Source organism: Amblyomma mixtum, chromosome 4 (genome assembly GCF_055824585.1).
Source record: "Amblyomma mixtum isolate Tamu chromosome 4, ASM5582458v1, whole genome shotgun sequence".
NCBI classification, from domain to species: Eukaryota; Metazoa; Arthropoda; class Arachnida; order Ixodida; family Ixodidae; genus Amblyomma; species Amblyomma mixtum.
Window position 1 is genome coordinate 67,009,394 of NC_143015.1, and position 21,610 is coordinate 67,031,003.

Genomic DNA, 21,610 nt, shown 5'->3' on the forward strand with positions numbered 1-21,610 from the left:
CGGCCACACTTCGTACGAAAATCTTGCGGTGCGGAAACCGGAAGCCTTCCGAATCGACAGAAAACGACGAGCGAACACTGCGGATACCAAATTTCCCGAGGTGGGAGCTTTTTTTTTTTTGCCTGTCATTTTTGGGACTTTTCCGCGGAGAGCGTCCGAGCCTAACGCTAGGCCTAGTGAGGTGCAGCCACCGACAGCGGCCCAGTCCCGCCCAACGGCTGAGGGACGATGATGGAAACTGTCGAAGGGACGCACATTGATCCGAGCGAGCTAAATGTGCCCGGGCAGTGGTACACTAGTAAGGAAAAAGGCAAAGCGGCTCCGAAGGAGGCTAATCCTAACCTTAGCCCCAACCAAGAGACGCGCATCGTGGAGCGGCGGCGGGCTGCCGAGAAGCTCGCGAGAAGGAAAATGGCGGCAAAGTGGGTGGAAAGGCAAAAACATCAGGCTCCCCAGCGACGCCGAAAAGATAATCATGAGACCCAGCGGCGGCGTCACGAGGCTGACGAAACACGGGAACGCGCACTTGGCGGACACGATAATCTGGGCTGCCGGAGTCGACCAAGACGCAGCGGGAGAGGACATCGTCTTTATAAATACACGCCAGCAGTCCATTCTCGTGGCGACGAGAGACGCCGGGCGAGAAAGAAAATACGTAGAGCTGAAGCACCTCACTTTCGAAGGGAGCGAATAGAGATGACCACCTACGTCGCCATGCCGGAGGACTGCGGAAAGGGCGTAATCCACGACGTACCCCTCTACTTTTCGGAGGCGCACATATTGCACCGTATCAAAACGCACGCCAACTCACCGGGGCTGGGGGTTCGAAGATTAGGCAAGGAATCGAAGGCAGTCCTGATACTGTTCGAAGACAGCAAGTCCCGGGGTGGGTGTGCATCACTCCATTGGCTCAACGGTGCGCGCTCTACCGGAAAAAATACGAAGTGTGCAACGCATGCGGAAGAATGGGCCACCGAGCCGACGCCTGCCCGGATCCTAAAGACGTAAAGTGCCGCGGTTGTGGGGCGGAAAACCCACCCGAAAATCATCAATGCGAGACCAAGTGTCAGCTGTGCGGCAAAGGACACCTGCTCGGCGATAAGAAATGCAGGGAGCTCTACCGCACGCCCTACGAGGTGAAGAAGAGGCGGTGTGAGCAAAGCGGCGGCAGTTCGCCAAAACACGGGACCCAGCAAATATTGGGGGGGAATTCCACCCGCCAAGGTCGCCCCAAAGACAAGTGCGGCAACAACTACGAGGGTTTCCAAGCCGAAGATTTCCCGACCCTGGACGAGACCACGGGAAGGCATCCCGGACAGCACCAGCGTCGGGGCAGCTCGCACTCCAACAGCAGAGGGCGCTCCGGATCCAGAGAGGGCCTACGTCACCTCCTAGACCCAAGGAGGAGGACACTACAGGAATCAAGCCGCAGCAGCGCGGCCGCTCGAGCGCCCGCACCAGTGGCCGCTCCGGATCCAGAACCAGGGGGAGATCGTGTTCCAGGGGCCCGGCGAACCCATGGACTAAGAAGCGGAGCCCGAGCGGGGACCGTAAAACGGTAAGCTTTGACACGGGGGCTTCCCAGGCTAAAGACAAGGACGAGGAGATCGATAAATTAAGGAAAGAGGTTTGGGAGCTTAAAGAGATCATTAATAAACTCACTCTGGAACTGTATAAACCAAAATTGCAGGCGCGTACGGAGTCCCCCTCCCCCCACAGAGCGCCACCAAAATTGGAGATAAACACTCCCGGCGCCTAAGGCTGCGACTCCCACACAGCCTGCGACACCGGAGGAGGAAAAAATGATTGTAGAATCGGCTAGGCCGCCTCCTACTAAACGCAAAGGGGAGGACGCTGATCCGTTGGTGGCGCTAGAGAAAAGATTAGAAGCCAAAATCGAAGCTAAATTTGATTCGTTCATGGCCAAAATTCTGGGAGCAATAAATCAGACTCAAAGCCAGATACAAGCCCTTACGGTTGAAGTGCAAAGGCAACGGGCAGAATTAGTTGCCATCGGAGAATGGCAACAAAAAGTAGAGGAAAAATTTGACCAGCTCCAAAATGGCCAGAGGCGCACCAACTGAGTCTTTAATCTGGCAGTGGAACTGTCGCGGATTCCAGTGCAAGCGGGCGTTAGTGCAGCAATATCTGAAGCTATTAAATGAGAAACCGCTAGCTATAGCCCTGCGGGAGACGGGCAAAACAGCGAAACTCTCGGGATACCAAGCTTTTTCAAGTAACAGAGGTGAGAAATCTCGCGTCACAACGTTGATTAAGAGAAACATTGCGGCAATCGAGCACGAAGTCAACTCGAGCGAAATTGAAGCAGTGCTATTGGAAATTCTTACGGGACGAAAAGAGGAACCGAGTGAGTTCCTCTTAAATTTGTACAGTACCCCACAGCAGAGAAAGGTGATATTCAGGGCCCTCTTTCGCAAAGCGATTAAGGCAGCCGGGACTAACCCCTTGCTAATAGTCGGTGACTTTAATGCCGCGCACCCGGAATGGGGTTACACCAGATCCCAAAGGCAGGCAGCTATGGGAGGACGCGCATGAGCTGGGACTCACCCTACACACGGACCCTAGTAGTCCATCCAGGGTGGGTAACAGCGTGTGCGCAGACACCTCCCCTGACCTGACCTTCTCTAAAGATGTGACAGATCTAAAATGGTACAATTCAGAGAAACATTTCGGCAGCGATCATTTCATTCTGGCCTCGATCCTTAAAAAAGGAGTTAAGACGCGTCGTGAGCGTCAACCGAGAGTAACGGAATGGGAAATATTTAGGAAGAAGCGAGAGAAAGCTGCCACTGGGCAGATCACTAACGTAGAGGAATGGACGGAGACCCTCATGGGTCTCGTTGGAGAGGCAACAAAGACGCTTGAAGGGGACGATGCCCCAGAGATAGTTGATAGCAAACTGCTTCACATGTGGGAGGCAAAACATGGCATGGAGCGCAGACTAAAGAAGCAAAAATGGAACCGTAATCTTAGAAGGAGGGTCACGCTAGACATAACAAGGAAATTGAAAATTATGCGATCAAATTATGCGAATAAAACTGGTGTAGCAGATGTGACAAGATGGAAGGGAGCATGAGCCTTTCCAGAACGTGGGGTCTGCTGAGAGACCTGTTAGATCCGATCAATTCAAAAACCCAATCGGGAATTACATTATCAAAGGCCAGTCACGCATTTGAGGAAATATATGCGAAATTTATGCGCAAACTAATCAACATGTACAGGGTCGTCTACCCTTAGTTAGAACCCGCTAGCGCATGGCCGCACTCTTCTGAGGGTACCGCGTGCGACACAGTCGCTCATCGCAGCAAAGTGGCGCAGGAGAAGGTGTACCTGGACGTGATGACTCGCGTCATCTGCCACTTCGCTTCGATGCGCAGCCGTTTCGAACGCAGTGACCCTCTGAAGAGCACGGCCATGCGCTAGCGCGTTCTAACTAAGAGTGGACGACCCTGTTCATTGGTGATACCCATAGTACCACCCTCCCAGAATACTACGGCGCTCCCAACGAGGAGCTCGACGCACCCATCATGGAGGCGGAGGTCAGGGAAGAAATATAGGGACTAAACAACGAAATCCACCCCAGGCTCTGACGGGATAACTAACAAAATTTTAAGAAACCGAGACGACGACTCCATTAGCGCTCTGAGGGAGTACATGCAAGAAATTTGGACTAAAGGACACCTGCCTCGACAGTGGAAGTCGGCAAATGTAATTCTAATCCCAAAGCCGGGTAAACCCCCGAAACTGGAAAATTTAAGACCTATTTCCCTAACCTCATGCACGGGGAAATTGATGGAGTGCGTAGTCCTGACCAGACTGACGCGCTTTATGGAGCAAAACGATCTGTGGCCGCACGAGATGGTCGGCTTCCGACCGGGCTTGTGCACGCAGGACGTTATGCTCCGACTGAAACATGACATAATCGATTCGCGTTCTAGAGACGTCAAAGTAATTCTCGGCCTTGACTTGAAATACGCTTTTGATAGTGTCAAACACGAAGCAGTCCTCCGAGGTCTCCATGAAATTGGGGTAGGCGCGCGAACATACGATTACATCAAGGACTTTCTGTCAGGCAGAACTGCCTGCATGAAGTTCCAAGACATCGAGTCTCGCACACTGAAGTTAGGGAGCAGGGGCACGCCGCAGGGCTCGGTTCTCTCCCCGTTCCACTTCAACGTGGCAATGAGGGCCCTCCCCGAAGCTCTGCGGAGCATAGAGGGTCTAAATTTCAGTATGTATGTGGATGACATCAACCTCTGGATTAACCAGGGGAGCGATGCGAGTATCGAGGAGCGCCTGCAGGCTGCGGTAAACACTGTCGTCGACTATGCTGCCAGTAGGGGTCTGTCATGCTGTCCGCAAAAATCAGAATCATTCGTCTATAACCCGAAGTCACTCCGATGCAAGCACAACTGGAAATTTGACATTAAAGTAGAGGGGAAACCAGTTCCAACGGTAGATCAAGTCAGAATCTTAGGACTATTTATTCAGGATAATGGCTATAATGATGGGGCAATGAAAAGGCTCGAGGAATTTGCCACGCAAGCCCCTGGCATATTTAGAAGGGTCACGCTGAAAGGACGAGGCCTGAAGGAAAGAAGCTTGCTTAAACTAACTCAAGCATACGTAATAAGCCGCGTGAGTTATGCCACACCCTTCTTAAACATTGGGGCTGAGGAGAAGAAGAAACTAGACTCGCTCATTCGACGGTGCATAAAGAGGGCCCTGGGCATACCGATTAGCACCTCCACAGAGAAGCTGCTCTCTATGGGAGTGCATAATACCTGAAACGAAATAGCGGAGGCTGTCAGAATTTCACAGCTCGAAAGATTAAGCCGAACAACCACAGGCGGAGCCATCCTTGAAATGGCAGGCCTGCAAACAGACAGGGGACTACGAGTCAAATCGAGCATTTCGCAGGACTGCCGAGAAAGTCTAATCAATCCCCCACTCCTTCGTAACATGCATCCCATATTCAACACTGAAAGGAGGGAGAAGAGTGCAGAAGCACTAATCAGACGCTTCGATCCGATGGACAGCAAGTCCGTTGCGTACGTGGACGCAGCGAGTGGCAAGAAGGGTGTGGCGGTCGCCTCAGTGGTCGATGGCCGCGGTGCCCCCGTATCGGCAGCCACCATTACAAGCCGCAGCGCGGAAACAGCTGAAGAAGTTGCGAAGTTGCGATAGAGGGACCCTCGACCACATAATCTGGGAATGCGCTAGCTCCCCAGGGGCTAACGAAAACATCAATTGTAGAGAAACCTGGGTATCCCTGCGGCGGAGCGAGGCCCCTGCTCCACAGCAACAAGCCATCCGCCTGGCGGAAGAAGCCGCGAGGAATCAAGACCTCTTCGCCTGCTTCTAATCGCGGTGGTCCCGGCCCCCGTCACCAAGGCCTGCGTGCCGGGGGCGGGGAGTAGGGGGCTTCCTTATCTGGCGGAAAACAAAGTTGATATCATCATCATCACGCTGTGGTTAACAGGCATCAAAAATGCCTTAAAATAAACTCTAAAAGAAAGCGCCTCTCTTGGATAGGTTCTAGATATCCGCTAGTTGCCATGCGGTCTTGTAAGCGTTTCGCGACGGGAAAAAATGTTTTCTCCGATGCTTCTTTTCTGGTATAGAAAGCGGATTTAGTCCAATTTGTACAAAATCTCCTCGTGAAGTTGGAGTTGGGTAAAGTCGTATTTTACCCGAACCCAAGGGGCTCTATTTTTACAGTGTAAGTTTTGAAACACATTTATCTGCTTTCCAAAAAAAAAAAAAAAAGATAAAGCAGCCCTTGTGTTTTCTCCTCTTAGGGCTCTCTTCTCGCGTGGTGACGGAATAACGCGTAGTGGCGAGCTAGTTTACTCGTGCCCGTGCCCGTACAGGTGTACAGGCGTTATTTGAGCTCCCCCCCCCCCCCACACACACAACACGCACACGCACGCACGCGCACACGCACACGCACGCACACGCACGCACACGCACGCGCAGACACGCGCACACACACACACATACAAATATTTCACAGGGATACCCAAATTAAAGCTTTGCTGGGAACAGGCATCGTTTATTTATTATCAGCAAATAGGTGGTGATGAGCGGAGTGGAGCGCAATCAGTGAGCCATCCATCGGTATGGGCGAGTGATTGTTGATGTAGGTAGTATTTAGTAGACGTAGGCTCTGGTGCGCTCCTGGACGTATCCTGGACGGCTCTGGTACACGGAGCTTCGGGATCCGGTCAGCACTGGGGCGTGGTGATAGTCGGTCTGCTGGTATGGAAGGCTGCACAGGAAGCATGGACTAGATAAATGACACCAGTAATTGATGAAAAGAAGACCCTACATTACCGGCAGGTTTCTAAAACATTTGTCATCTACAAGTTACAGTGCGGTGGCAGCCTAAAATCCCCCCCCCCCCCCCCCATTATGAACGTCGTCCTTATTTTAGGTAATAGTGCATTTTGATCACCGATGAAATGAAAAAAAGAAATGGCTCGGCGTGGGGGCATTCCGTAGTGTTTGTTACCGTCAGAAACAGCCGTAACGAGCAAGTTTTTTTACTTGTTTCTTGTGGCATTACTCTTGCAATTACCTCTCCCACTGTTCTCGAAGCAACCTCTACTGCGACATATATAAAGTACACGGCACTTTCTCTTGTGGAAAGTCTTGTGACGACGCATTCTGTTTCGTCTAACAGTTAGCTGCTTGTCACCGGCAGAAACTAATACCTGCTTGTTTGCGTCCCAGTCAGCGTCCAAAGGCTCACAGAAGCCGGTGATCACCAATGAGGCTAAACGTTATATCAAGGATGGAACAATGCTAGAGTAGCTTCCACGCGCCCCACCGCCCTCCCCTTGTGACCTCTTAATCCATCGCCATCATAAGAGAGTCCTACCGTGAATAAAGCCCCTCCTAAGACTAGCTTTCCCGCAAAAAAAATTTAGCCCTTGAGTAGATTTCTGTACATGAACAAAGTTTGGTCACAAAAACTTCTTGTCTTGATAATGAACATATACTGAACAGAAACTCAATAGGAGGTTCTTGCAATTAGTAAGCACGCATTAAGACTTCGAATTTCATTCTAGAGGAAGCGAGCGATGACGGTACGATCTCCGGAGTCTGCTCACCCGGTGAATGGGTCGTGGTGGACGACGGTGGACTTTGGGTGGACCAGCTTGCTATGCTCGACGGTGTAGCCGTACTCGTGGTGTGGCACGTGCACCACCTCTTTGTGCTCGGCCACCACGGGTGCCCTGACCACGGCCTGGTGCAACACTGGTGCGTGCACCACCGGGGCGTGCACCACGGCGGCGGGGACGCCGTAGGTGAAAACGGCGCCGCAGTGGGCACCGGCAACCAGAAGGCAGGCGACGACGAGGACCTGTAGGGGAAGAAGAGATGAACGGTATAGAGCTTTCTCAGCATTCTTCGATAAAAATTCAATGCAATCGTTTATTAAAACTGGAGAATTTTGTTGTAGTTTCGTCTTTACTTGCAGAAGAGAAAAAAAATGGAAAGAATCTATACTATAGTCGAATACAACTCAAGAACGCAGCGGCTTTTCCCCGTCAAAGGACCCTCCCCTTTCAGCCAATGGCAGAGGCCAGTTCTCATGACCCTGCTAGGGTGACAATGCAGGGAGCGGTGCCATAATGGGTCTGGTTTATTGGTTTATTGGGGTTTAACGTCCCAAAGCAACTCAGGCTATGACGGACGCCATAGTGAAGGGCTCCGGAAATTTCGACCACCAGGGGTTCCTTAACGTGCACTGACATCGCACAGTATACACGGGCCTCTAGAATTTCGCCTTCATCAAAATTCAGCCGCCGTGGCCGGGATCGAACCCGCGTCTTTCGGGTGAGCAGCCGAGCGCCGTTACCACTGAGCCACCGCGGCGGGGCCATAATGGGTCTATCTCCGATCACAGATGGAAGAGTTTATCTCCTTTCATCTACCACTCCCTGCTTTGTCACGCTGGCAGGGTCATGAGAATTGGCCGACGCCGTTGGCTGGAAGGGTTCCTTTGACCAAGAAAAGCCGCTGCTTTCTTAATTTGTCCGACTGTAATTCCATTATTATGGTGTCTGGAAGAATTGCAGGAGCAGCAATACGGGCTGGTTGAAGCCAATAACGAAGAACCCCGTTATCCGGAAACCAAGAGTGAAAGTACCAATAACAAGGTGAGTATTTCATGCGGTGTTTTCATGTTCCTGTAAGAATAATTAAATCTAAAAGCTTAGCCTCTAGTTCTGGAAGGGGACGCTTTGATGGCGTCAGGATTTTCATTTCTTTTTAGCTGTTGTTGTTTTCATTCTTAAACATTTTAACCCTTTTTTTCCCCGCGCATTGCCTTTTGTTTTCTGGAAACCTTGAAAGCCTGCCATACACCGCTCCGCTTCTGAGTGCGTTAAACTTGAGGGACTGGATTTAACAGTTCGCGCAGTTGTGTCCGTCTGTTACGCCTCACCTCCCTCCGCCCCGCCGCGGTGGCTCAGTGGTTATGGTGCTCGGCTGCTGACCCAAAATACGCGGGTTCGATCCCGGCCGCGGCGGCTGAATTTCTTTGGAGGAGAAATTCTAGAGGCCCGTGTACTGTGCGATGTCAGGGCTCGTTAAAGAGCCCCTGGTGGTCGAAATTTCCGGAGCCCTCCACTACGGCGATCCTCATAGCCTAAGTTGCTTCGGGACGTTAAACCCCAATAAACCAATCACCTCCCTCCCTTTGCGATTGTACGATTATTAGTATGTTTTTAGTGTGATTACAAGCTGCCCGCGCATGAGACACCATGCACTGATTTATTCGCATGTCGCGCCTACTTGCCATCTTACACGCCAGCATTTGTAGCATCCGCAGCGGCCTTACACAGCAGGAGCAGCACTGGCCGCCGAAGACGATGACGCCGAAGTGCCTCCGAATTGAGCTCGACTCTCGTGCCGGCGAGATGCACCGTTCGGCTGCACGCCATCTTCCATCTTAGCACCCAGCCAGTAAATCTATCATTTACTTCCTCCTGCCGGCCTTACACATTTCGGGTGCAACAAACTGGTTACCCGGACGTGCTGCTTACCACGCTGCTTACCAGCTGTATTTGTATGTCATGTCAGTCATAAAACCTGTTTTATCACCTCAGAGTCAATCAAGTTTTGAAATTCGCCTCTAGTAGCGTAATTAAATAACACTTTACCCGGCAGTAGAGTTTCGATGGAGGCGAAATTCCAGATGCCCCTGTACTGTGCGATGTCAGTGCACGTTAAAGAACCCCAGGTGGCCGAAATTTCCGGAGCCCTTCACTACGGCGTCCCTCATAGCCTGAGTCGCTTTGGGACGTTAGACCCCAATAAACCGAACCAAATAACACTTATTTTTTCGCTCTCCTTTCCGATGAAAGGGGAGCTATAGCTGTACTTACTTACTAACGAGCAACGAAAGCCCTTTCTCTGCTCGTAATGGATGCTGTGTATTTGTTACAGTCATCAACAGTGCAGCGCGATTTGTCTCTTAAGTGCTCATTTTTGTGGCTGCTCAATGAAGCTTCTGCTAAATATTGTCGTTCTACTGGTTAATACCATTACTGAGTTTACCGAAGTGGTTCAATGCGTTGACTAAGCTCTGTGTGCGAAATTCATTCTAACGAGGCCAAATAAAACAGTTTCATTGAAATCACTGATTAGAGACGGCATAAGTTTGCTGTTTGGTGCCAGTTAAGTATGCGAGAGCTTTTTCTATGTTACAGAATTTAAAGTCAGCCTGAACGCTGCATTAAGTCTCAGCAGACGAACTCGAATATGACCATGTTGACTTACGAAGGTCTTCATGGCGCTTGGAAGGTGGATGTAGATCGAGAAGAGCTGGGCGCTTGTGCTGATGGCAGAAGAGTCGAGTATGTCTTCTGCCAGCTTTGGCCAGCCGCTTTTATACCCGTCGGAGGTGACCACCCCTCCTCCTTACGCCAGCCCTGATTGGATGTGAACAGGCAAATAAGCAGCGGGAGGTCTGACACCTGTTTCGTAAACAATGGGTTTTTTTCATTTGTATTTCGCGATGCAGTTAAGGTTATCAAAAAGCGTGGCAGAATGCTACAAGCGTTCCCTTTCCATGTATACACTACAGGATTCATTCCAACCTTTTTGACAGATTCCTTTTGCTTTTCCTGCTTACAGATGTTTCACTGCCACCTCTCAATCTTGTCTTCTTTATTTTTTTCCTTTATCGTTGCAACTAAGACAGATAACGGCGGAGAAACCAATACTGCGAAAGCTCGTCGAACTCGAACTTAGAAAAAGAAGGGCTTTACTAGGAACGACCGGCGCAGCAATACAAGGCGACGCGTGGCCTTGTCTGGTCATTGGCCATTCCGGTCCACAGCCACAGAGCGCACGAGACCGCCGCATGTATAGGTGCGATCTTTCCGTGTACAGTGTGCGTCGAATCAGTTCGCAGATGGTGTTCAGTGAGGTGGATTTGCTTAATTGTACTTTTGGATTGGATACGATGAAAGTGTAACATAGTACGCTATTTGTTTGACACGTTGTTTTCTTCGAAATACTGGAGCCGCTAGAGTGCTTCTGGATGGAACCTTGATGCGTAAAGCTTTTCAACACACGTTGTTAGTTCGCCAAACAGCTGACCTGTGGCAAATTGGGATAGCCAGCACGTACTCGCGGGGACAAAAGTCTCCAGGACGCATCATTGGGAACATAAGCTGATAGCTCTGTGATTAGCTGCGGGCTGGAGACCATACTTGTCGAGGTGAAAGTCGGACTCGCTTGCTGTGACGTGTGCTAGTGATAGCAGGTGATCGCTAAGAAACATGGCAGCTATTAGCCAGAATCGCTTGACGCGCCTCCTGGAGACTTTTGTCCCCGATAGTAGACGCAAATTGGACGTGAGTGGAAGAGACAGGCCTTGCGTTGTCCGTGAGATCACTTGCGTCAACGTCCGCTGCGTTGGTTCGACATGAACGGCTATGGGTTGGCTACGCAACAGCATCTTGTCTACCCTATAGTAGGCATGATTGGCGTGTGTTGGGGATGGTTGCGATATGAACCGGGATTCGGCTATGCATTCGCTACGCAACTGCTTCCTGGCTATCCTAGAGTTGACGTGATTGGCGTGTGTTGAGGCTGATAGTAAACAGTTCGTACGCAGTAAAGTATGAAGCTGGGCTACTTTGTACGTGATCGGAAGTGAACGACAAGGCCAATCACGGGACAACAGTGAATTAGGAGAAAGTTGTTTCCTGTCTCTTTTTTTCATTTGTTGACGACTGTTTTCCGCTGTTCGCTTTATAAATTTCTTATGCGTTCAGTTGGAAGGGGCCAGGAGATTTTTATTGGCTAGAATAAAACTCTCAATAAACCAGGCTTTGGAACGATTGGTAATCATTTCGCGCAGTTTGGGTTGCGGAAAAAAAAATGGTGGCTGGGTGCTATCATGTCTCTTAGTGTGGTTCTGTGGAACGTTTGCTCTTTTGTGATTATGTAGACCTGCATAAAACCAGTACCTTGCGCTATGCTCACATCCCAGACGCGATGCGTAGAATACCTACACTGTGAATACAGCCCGAGAGATCAAACAGTGTACCGATATGCTCGCGCTGATGCTCGCAGTCAATAGTTGAATTTTCTTCAACACCTTAGCCGAGTTCACCGCAGGACAAATGCCCCTCCTAGGGACCCTCCAACTATTCCTGTCTTGCGCCCGTCGCGGCAACGTTGTTCCTCAAAATATCCGGAACTCCTTGCAACATGTGAATCTCAGCCGCCCTTAGTTACACCTTCCTTGTCTTGCTATCGATTGGAATCGGCTTCTTGTTGTTTGTGTGTTCTGCGTGTTACTGTCCACCTCACATGCGTATTTTTTTTCTTTTTTTTTTCAGGTCAAACAGCCCGAGCTCACGCTTCCTTTCTAATAGATGCTGCTGCTTTACTTGTACGAGTCAAGGTCGCGTTAGTATGAAACACCAGGCCATTCAAGTGGGACCAGTGGGTGGTACCATTGGTGCACAGATTGTGGACCACCTAATTGGCGCAGAATGTTCGGAGTGGTATCGAATGATTCAGCGTTTTACGAAGCACAACATTACTAGTCGAATCAAAGCTTAGCGCATCATGGAGGTCAGCCCCGACGACCTTTGGCTGCCCAAACCGTGGCTTCCTGAAAATTCAAACGTCCATTACGGCCAAGCTAATTGACGTCGGACATTCGAAGTGGTGTCTAACGATTTGTCTTCTTGCGCTGTATACGGTCGCGTTAAAAAAGGTGGATATCAGGATATAACGAGAAATTCGTACCGGATATAGCGAAGATGGCTAATGACGCAACATTCGTTCGATACTGCTAACGCTCGATACTCATACTCTGCTTCCGCCTTTTGTTCTTTTTGTTTACTCGCCTCTTGGGGCTACAGCATGGCTTTTTCTTTCTGTGTACATAAGTCACCGCTCCATTTAAGGGGCAGAGAAAGCGCACATCTACGCTGTTTCTTTAACTTAGGCGTTCGAAATCATTGGGATACATGACACGCTGTACTTTAAAGAGCCGATGTACATTAAATGCGCGGTGTCATTTCTGCAGCGAAGTTCTTTGAATTATTGCCAGCGTGAAGATGCCTGCCCGTACGCAGAATGAATGCAGCGGTTCGACCCTTTTAACGGAAAGCGTGCTTCAAAATCCGTATCCTCAGAGGTAAAAACAGTAAAACCAGGGAAAGGGGAGAAAACAGATAACACAAAAAAACGTTCAAGGATGCGACAAACACAACAACGATGACAAAAACAACGATATTTGGTTCTGTCGTCGTCCTTGTTGTGAACCTGGTTGGTCTGTCCACTCTGAACGGGGACGTAGGCTTCTTACATTGTAATGACGAAGATTACGATAGTTTTGTTTGAAAATTATGACACGCTGTGTAGATTTGTGGGAATTAAGGGGCACTAAGGAAGGCTAATGTTTCGATGATATCTGTTTCTCTAGCGAGAGGCAGACGGATCATGAACTCGTTTATAGTACCGTCCTTGTGAGAGGTCCAGTCCTTGTACTGTGAAAAAGTAAACGATACAAAAGCTGTACATAAATAATAGACCCACCGGAGAAAGATTGGCGCCGACCAACCTGTTTTGCTTCCTACAGCACGCCAGCCTATTAAATACGAACTGGTGCTCACAATATAAACTCTTCAGCGAGGTACTCAGCACGACATGACTGCCATGCGTATCCTTTCTTTTTTCAGGGGGACGGGGGGGGGGGGTGAAATATCCGCTTTAAGAAAGCACAAGCGTCGCATTTTCAACGCAGTAATGCAACCTAGCTGTACACGTGTGAAATAGTGACGACTCAGACCCATGGGTATCAGAAGAGAGACAAAATTCGCAGGAAAATCAGAGTCAGCTAGTTTGCCGCAAAGCGGTGTCGGTTAAAAGCTAAGAATCGACACTGCGCTGACTGCAAAAAAGAAAAATGACTGAAAGGAATTAAAGAGTCGGACCCAAGGCCCTAGCCAAAGCTGTGCCAGAAGCAATGCATATCCAACATTCTACGAAAAAAATTTGAATATTGAAAAATTATAAGATACTGTAATGGCAATATATGAGGTAAGGGTCCATTTCTCTGATATGTGGCAAACTCTTTCTTTTAAAGTGTTCCCATAGATCGCATCGAACAGTTAAGACTGCCATAGAAAACCAGTAGGGAACGCTTTCGTCGATAGCAGAAATGTGAATAGAGAAAAAAAAAAAAAACATGCAAGACTGCCAGCGGGTCTTCTGCGGATGTATTAGTTTTTGTAGTGAAATCTTGTATTATATGAAATAATTGCATTCATAAACGGTTTTTCGCTCAAAAATGCTTTTGTCCAGGACTGTTGGGTATGTGAGAGGGAAATATTGCGGGAACCGCAGAAAGCAAAGAAAAGGAACTAGAGGCGGCAAAACTAATGTCGTAGCAAAAGCAGTACCACAAGTAGGGCTCATTGAGAAGCGCGGCGACGGCCGCTAAAAGGCGGCCAAAAATATTTAAGGCAGTAACAAGGTTCATCGCAAAGGCAGAGTCAACCAAGCAGAAATCAGCTGCATTGTAGGCAAGTTAAAGTGAAACTGCACAGCTGCCGTTTCTTTTCTTGATATTTATAGTGCCTCGAAATTTTCGTTTAATGTTTCAATTCGCCCGATTTATAAATACTCATTTTTGTTCAGAACAGGCTGAGAACCGCAAAGTTTGCAGTGATTAGAGAAATGATAGAAGCATTTGCGGGTGCTGCATTATACTGACTAGGTTAAGAAGTTACAGATGATGTGTCTAGTCGACGTGTGTACTCTAAGATGTGTCGAGATGTGCCTTTATATAGTCGTCACAATGTAGCGGCCGTAAATACCTCCATTGATCAACCAACAAGTCTGAATGTCTTGTATACATGGCGCAAAAAAGGACGACACAGAAGACACGGGACAGGCGCTAACGACAGCGCTTGGTATTGACCGGTGGTTGATGCGATGAGGTTGCCACAGGTGATCAAAGGGTTGACTGTGGCAGGTGAAAATAGAAAGAGCTCTCTCCTCCTCTCCTGTCTTCTCTCCTCCGCTTCTCTTTAAATGTCCAACATTCTCGGACAAAAATTTTGAGTAATGAAAAATTAAGGTACTGCAATACAAATACTGAAGATAATGGTATTTTCCAATGTATAGCATACATGCCTATGCTAACACCAGTCATCTTCCATGTGCTTGCATAAATTGCCGTTCGGGCGCTAATTCAAGTTATTTTGAGTGGTATGCCATTCGAAATAAAGTTTACAAGCCCAGAATTGTTAGACAGAAATTTTAAATATTGGAATGTTATAACCTACTGTTATAGAAGTATTGAAGGTAATGGTCCATTCTTCGGATGCGTAGTAAAATCTTCCTTTTGAAGCTTTTACAGCTCTAGCATGGAGCAGTAAGACAGCCATAGAAACCAATGGGGAATGCTTTTGCCATCGCAAAAACTTTAATAGTAAAAAAATGCAAGCCTGTCGATGGGTGATCTGTGGATATGTGTTATATGTGAAATCTCACGATATATAGAAAAAAATGCGTTCATATACTCTTTCTCGTTCAGAAATGCCTTTGTCCAGAATTGTTGGGTATGTTGTTCGCAGAAAAGTTGGTGGCTACGGCCGTGTGCTGGGAATTTAAGTTTGTCTGTGATTTGGCTTGAACGAAATGTAGCTCCAGCAGACAGATTCAGCGCGTCAGACGGAATTTTCTGCCTCCGCGTCGGCTGAAATAAGGAACTCATACTTCACGACGTGGTTGTTGTTAGCCAGCGTCGATAAGCTTGCTTCGTTTTGGTTTAATGGGGTCTAACATCCCAAAGCGACTAAGGCTATGAGAGACGCCGTAGTGGAGGGCTCCGGAGAATTTCGACCACCCGTGGTTCTTTAACGTGCACTGACATGGCACAGTACACGGGTCCCTAGAATTTCGCCTCCATCGCAATGCGACCGCCGTGGCATTGATCGAACCCGAGTCCTTCGGGTCCGCAGCCGAGCACCGCAACCACTGAGCCACCGCGGCAGCTGAGATCAGCTTGTTTGTGTGTGTGATGCGTCCCCAGGTCTGAACTGTGCTCCGTTTCTGAAAAAAAAAGTGCTTTTAGCACTTCAAATTGGTTACAATATGTTGCTCGAAGAAAATCCAGCGGAAGCTCAGTCATCATGCATCTCTTCTGGAGAACCGTTTGGAGTCGAGAGATCCTGAGCGCTGGAACGCACAATGCTGATCGTACCGAAGTACGAAAAAATTGCGTAGATCTTCCAGCACGTCTACTGTCACCCACAATGACATTCTCGAGATCAGAGTATCTTTGGGGTGTTTAATTGTGGGTTTGCTACCCAAGAGGAAGAGGAGTACGGATCGCACAGCAATCAGCGTAGCTCAGAGGCCACTTGATAGCTGTGGCTGTTTGGTTACTTCAGCGGGGGGATAAAGTTGTGCATGAAAATGACGGTGCACAGGTATGGGGGAGGAGAGGGGGGGGGGGGTTGGAAGCTCTTCGCTTCCATCGTCGTCCCTGTATGCAATCGAAATGGACTTTTGAGTATACGCTCTTGTGGGAAGGGTCGACACAACAGTCATTGCTGCTGCTTTGCTCCAGGAGTTCTTTTGTTGGGAGTTCAAGAATTTTCTTTTCGTCTGCGTATCGCTATGTGCCTGTAGATGATCGGTGTATCTGTAGAACTGCATGCACACGTGACATGCAAAATGTATTCGCTGATTAACACAACCGAAAGTACGATAGTTAGTCAATTTAAAAACAAACGTCAAAATTTATTAATTCGCAATGAAAAGGGGTGGGAATCTTAATGGGGGGGGGGGAGGGTGTTGCAGTGTTCGACCGATGAGGGGATTATCGTTGATGTGGCAGGTGTTCAATAGATGTAAGCCCGGGTACGCTCCTTGACGTATCCTGGTCGGCTGTGGTACACGGAGCTCCGGGACCCGGTCACCACTGGGGCGTGGTGGTAGTCGGTCTGCTGGTATGGAAGGCTGCAGAGGAGAACAAGAGAGCCGAGAGAATTAAGGATTTCAAGATATGGCAACGTCAAAATGCGTCAAAAATGATTTACTGCCAACGACCGTGAAGACACGTTCGCTATGTAGTAGCTGAAATCCCTGTGACTGTCGACAGGGAGCCAGGCACACTTTAGTACAGTGGCGGTGATACTGAATGTGGCGAATGTTTAAAAAGTGACGATTACCATGATACTGCCTCCCACGTACGATGACGACAGATATACTAATATTGAGACGTGAAGAGAAAGACCTAGGCCTTTCTTCAGTAATCAATATAGGTAGCCATGCAGTTAGTGCCAAGGCCTAATCTGTTCGCAGGTAGTCATTTCTTTCACATTTTCTTATACGATGACTATTATGGTAAAATCACGCGTGCAGTGACTACGTATGCACTGTCGTCGAAGCCAGGTTCACAGTGTACTCACCCGGTGAGAGGGTCGTGGTGGACGACGGTGGACTTTGCGTGGACGACCTTGCTGTCCTCAATAGTGTAGCCGTACTCTTGGTGTGGAACATGCACCAGCTCTTTGTGCTCGGCCACCACTGGTGCCCTGACCACGGTCTGGTGCACCACCGGTGCATGTACTACAGCGGCGGGGACGCCGTAGGTGAAGACGGCGCCGCAGTGAGCACCGGCAACCAACAAACAGGCGACGGCGATGGCCTGTAAGGGAATAATGACACATAATGATCTAGCTTGCGGAAATAAACACATCCGGTTTCTGCCGGAGGTCATTCACTTGCACGGCGAGTGTAAGGAACGATCCGCTTCTTACTGGTGAACAGCGCAAAAAAGGCGGGACAACAACAAGACAAGCGCTGACTATCAACTGGGTTTATTGAAGGACGGAAGGGTATATATACAAAAACATAACACAAAGAAGTAAGAAGATAGTGTGAAAAGGGCCGTGAAAATCAAAACTTATGTCACATATGAAGTGATGTAAGCCAATTCCTTGTTGCTAAGTGCCACGGAAGGTCTGCTGATGATGCTGAGGCATTTGTGTTATGTTTTTGTATATATACCCTTCCGTCCTTCGATAAACCCAGTTGATAGTCAGCGCTTGTCTTGTTGTTGTCCCGCCTTTTTTGCGCTGTTCACCAGTATGAATGCATACCAACTCGCCCAGATCTCAGCCTTACTAGATACGCTTCTTCTGTGTTTACTCTTCACAAATTGTGGAACTTGCCGCGTCATCCTCTGTAGCCCACACCAGTAGGCCCAGGCGAATGACTCGTGGCAAATTCCGCATAGCGCTGCTCTGCTCGACTCAGCTCACCACCTTTACGTGCTTCTGAACCAAAATGCAAAGTATGGCTAAAAATGTCATATACCTGTGCTCTACACTCGATGCATTCTCAGTGCTTGGGGTTTGTGCATCCTTGGGCTTTCGCTTTTGAATCGAGCGCCTGCATTGCGTTCTGCTTCCATGTTTGATGCAGCAACACATCGCACACGATGCTCAGCTCAGCTTTGGTGCCGTCATGCTTGCTGCATTGTATCGAGGCGAGAAGTGAAGAATATCTTTTTTTTCTTCTTACGTGCGGTTCATTAACTTACTGACTGGCTGATTGATTGGTTCCAGTGGAAAGTGACGTCGAAGTAGGCTATAGCCGTTAGGAAAATGGCACGATCGATCAACTAGAACTCACTGCTATCCCCGTCATCGCAACTCATCGTCTCACTTTGAACCACCAATCACGAGCAAGGAAGTCACACCTTGATTGCCAATGCTTTCCCGTTTTTCCGCTTGTCTGCCTAGTCAGGTGCCTGCTACCACTCTATGCTGCAAGCAGAGCACGCTACACTGACCTGACAAACAACAGAAACTAAATGTGATGAACTTCGTACGGAAATGTTTGACTGCCTTAAATATCAAACGGTGAGTCTACGTGAGCCCTTTATTCATCAAATCTAAGAGAACCTTTGCCGCAGGAATTCATGAAGTCCTCCAAAACGAATCAATGTTGGTTCGCTACTTACGAGGGTTTTCATGGTGATTCGAAGATGGAGCTCGTTGCTTCTGCTTTTGGAGTTAGCTGTAGCGAAGTGCGTCTTCTACCAACGACACGCAACACTTTTATACCCGAAAACGCACCCCCGCCCTTCTTCCCTTACCATGCTCCGCTGATCATTTCTCCTTGCAGCGGTCCCAGCGATGGTAACAAGCAAATAAGCCCCATCGAGGACCGACACCAGTAGCGTAAACAACAGGGCGTTTCACCTCCCTTGTGAAGCCGTTAAAAGCCTAGCCCAGAACGTGAGAGAAGGCTACTGGCTTTCCCTCTCCATGAACACTGTAGGTCTCGAGACTCGACCCTCTTCGCAGAATCTTGTTGTTTTTCCTGCCTTCTAATGTTTCATTGCCTCCTCTCATTTTTTTTCCTCATTCCCAAACGAAATGCGATACGGTGGTATGAACTCGGCAGTGAAAACTCGTAAAGTCCGAAACAACAGCAGAAAATCCGGGTTTGACTTAAGACAGCACGCTCGCGGTTTAGCACATAGTGGCGCTTGGTTGTCTCTGGTCATTGGCCATTCTGGTTCCGAGCTACCTAGCGCACGCCGGCACTGACGGTAACTTATCTTTCCGCGTGCGGCGCGCTCCGCAGACGTCTTTCAGTTATGAGGAGGTTTGTTGTCTCTGGCGTTACTGGAGAGGACGTACTCAGTATGATCAACGCGATGGCTCAGTGGTTATGGTCCCGGCTGTTGGCCCCTAAGACCCGGGTGCAATCTCGGCCGCGGTGTTCGAATTTCGATGGAGGCGAAATTCTAGAGGCCCTTGTGCTGTGCGATGTCAGTGCAAGCTAAAGAACCCCAGGTGGTCGAAATTTCCGGAGCCCTTCACTACGGCGTCCCTCATAGCCTGAGTCGCTTTGGGACGCTAAGGCCCCATAAACCAAACCAAACCGTACTCAGTATCTTTTCGTCTGGACTTAACATAAGGCGCGAAAAACAAAAACGAAATTGAGCCTTAATCTACTAGTTATGGCGTTAGACGAAGAGAAAAAGGTGATTTACCAAGAATGGTTTCTATAAAAACGGATTTATAGCTATTTCCTAAAAAGGTGTCATTGCATAACTGACTAAAAAATGGTTATTTGCATAAAGTTTTACTTCCGTTATTTTTTGGTTGCTCTACAGAGTAGTGTACGAAGTTGACGTAGTTTAATTTTTTTTATGAAGTTTTGTTCAGTGTTTTGTTTCATTCGGTAGCTGTGCATCCTTCTGTGCTGCACCTCGTGAACAAAATTGCCCTTAGTGTTTTCTTTCCACAGAAGCAGTGATCACGCCTGCCAGCTCTCAGGATTTTGTCAACCCGTGAAGGCGGTGCCTATTTATTTACACTTTGGGCAGGCAATCTGTTTGTCACCAATGTTCTACAGTTGGCTAGAACAGATTGATTGATATAGCCATATATCACGTCGGCCATACACTAACAACGCGCTATATACGTTTTATGGAAGAGGCTCAAGGACAGGGAAGGCGAATACAGCATACTAATTTTTTAAATAAACCGTAGCATGGTCATTACATTCAAGTTAAGAGGAACAACAAATAAAAAAAAGCTGCGAAGTAATGCATATCAAAACTTGTGGTGCAGTGAACATCGCCAAGATTTAAAATTAATGGCACCGAGTGCTTGCTTCAGGTGCTTTAACTATTAATGTGAATTGTGAACACTTTGCATGGCATACAATTACGAATGTTTAACGTATATACGTGCACTCACAGACGAAGCTGTGAAATACTCAGTGGCTCTCTGCTTGTTTTTTTTTGTTTTTTTTGCTGTTTGCGCCGTAGTTCCCCGCTGAGGTGCCATGAAAAGAGAACATGACATTGTAAATTACGTTCCATTCATCGATGTTCAGTCACCTTTAGGCGCGTACTGCCGCTCCGCACACTCATTGACTGCCGTGCACTGTTCGGGAACGGATGTTCGAAGGGCGTTGTCGCCTTTCATCTACTTCTTACTCGCTACAGCACCGATAAGGAGCTTCACGAAGCAACAGAAACAAGCTGGTTCTTCGCACCCATACCGTTTCGTGCCCGGCCTTCGCGATGTTGGATTTCGTGCGTCCGCTACTCGCACAGACCTGGCGGTTGCGTGCTCCGGTCTCATCACGGGGCGACGGTTTTTGTACGGTACTGGGCGTCAGCAACCGCGGATAGTTCACCGGATAATCCGCAAAAGCATTACGGGCGTGCAAAACAGGCACGCCTCTGCCCCCGTGTGAAGGACGAAAAGCGCATCTGGGTGCAGTTGACACGAGGGCGTGTGGAGAGTCCTGCTGCCATTGATGCGACAAGCCGCGACATTATAGCCAGCTCTACCACCTGCTTACCGCAGCGGTGCCCTTGTCTTTTGAGCATCCGTCTCGCATGCGGGAGGGGCGGGGTTCGATCCCCAGTGCCGCCGGGTACCCACCGGTGATACAATGGGTACAAGCTTTATCCTGCCTGGTGTTCGGGTTCTATAGGGGGAAATGTTTAGGAAATGGGTCTCTGGCCCAACCTTGAGTAGAAGAAACAACCTTGTGCCATGGTGCTCTTTGGCCAAAGATGCTCTTGCGCCATAAAAATTCATCATCATCATCATCTACCACCGGCTTTGTGGTGTTACGTGTGGGAGAATTTTCTTCTGCGAAGGGCCCCACCCCGTTCCCTGGTGGTTAGAAAGGAACACCATGCAACATCCAGGGTGGTACAGTAGACCTGGAGCTCTTTGTCACCGCTACCACAATGTTCCTCCTTACTTTGTACTCCTCCGTATCGGGTCTTTATGTGATCTGTCCTTTACATAATCACCCTTCGCAATGTCTCACCTTGCCTCTGTCTTGCCTTCTACTTTTTCCGCCACGGGAAAGCTTATGTGAACACCTTACAGCGAGACAGCTACTGTGCAGGCGGCCATTAATGTTTCTTTATACTCACAAAAAACAACCACTTTTTCTGTGGCCGCGGCGGCCGAATTTCGATGGAGGCGAAATTCCAGAGGCCCGTGTACTGTGCGTGTCAGTGCACGTTAAAGAACCCCAGGTGGTC

At 48.8% G+C, this 21,610-nt stretch overlaps 2 protein-coding genes and 1 long non-coding RNA gene across 3 annotated transcripts; 1 reads left to right on the top strand and 2 right to left on the bottom strand.

Moving 5' to 3' along the window:
• The first annotated feature begins 28 nt into the window (after window positions 1-28).
• LOC149346733 (uncharacterized) lies at window positions 29-7,486 on the top strand. The gene is made up of 2 exons (XR_016292107.1): window positions 29-1,558; window positions 7,095-7,486. It is a non-coding gene; the product is annotated as an uncharacterized LOC149346733 (long non-coding RNA).
• On the bottom strand, window positions 6,175-9,825 carry LOC149346734 (uncharacterized). The gene is made up of 3 exons (XM_089585436.1): window positions 9,814-9,825; window positions 7,137-7,390; window positions 6,175-6,292 (listed from the first exon to the last, which is right to left on the bottom strand). Exons 1-3 carry the CDS (start codon window positions 9,823-9,825, stop codon window positions 6,175-6,177), a joined length of 384 nt encoding a protein of 127 aa, XP_089441562.1.
• Window positions 9,826-16,415: 6,590 nt separating this feature from the next.
• LOC149346735 (uncharacterized) lies at window positions 16,416-18,556 on the bottom strand. The gene is made up of 3 exons (XM_089585437.1): window positions 18,545-18,556; window positions 16,986-17,224; window positions 16,416-16,533 (listed from the first exon to the last, which is right to left on the bottom strand). The coding sequence occupies exons 1-3, from the start codon at window positions 18,554-18,556 to the stop codon at window positions 16,416-16,418; spliced, it is 369 nt and encodes a 122-aa protein (XP_089441563.1).
• Window positions 18,557-21,610: the final 3,054 nt, after the last annotated feature.

Excerpts from the sequence above, each read along its gene's own strand:
- LOC149346735 (XM_089585437.1), bottom strand. Across the intron at positions 16,534-16,985 it reads CACCACGACCCTCTCACCGG|CCTTCCATACCAGCAGACCG; the intron begins GTGAGTACACTG and ends TCTCCTCTGCAG.
- LOC149346734 (XM_089585436.1), bottom strand. Across the intron at positions 6,293-7,136 it reads CACCACGACCCATTCACCGG|CCTTCCATACCAGCAGACCG; the intron begins GTGAGCAGACTC and ends CTTCCTGTGCAG.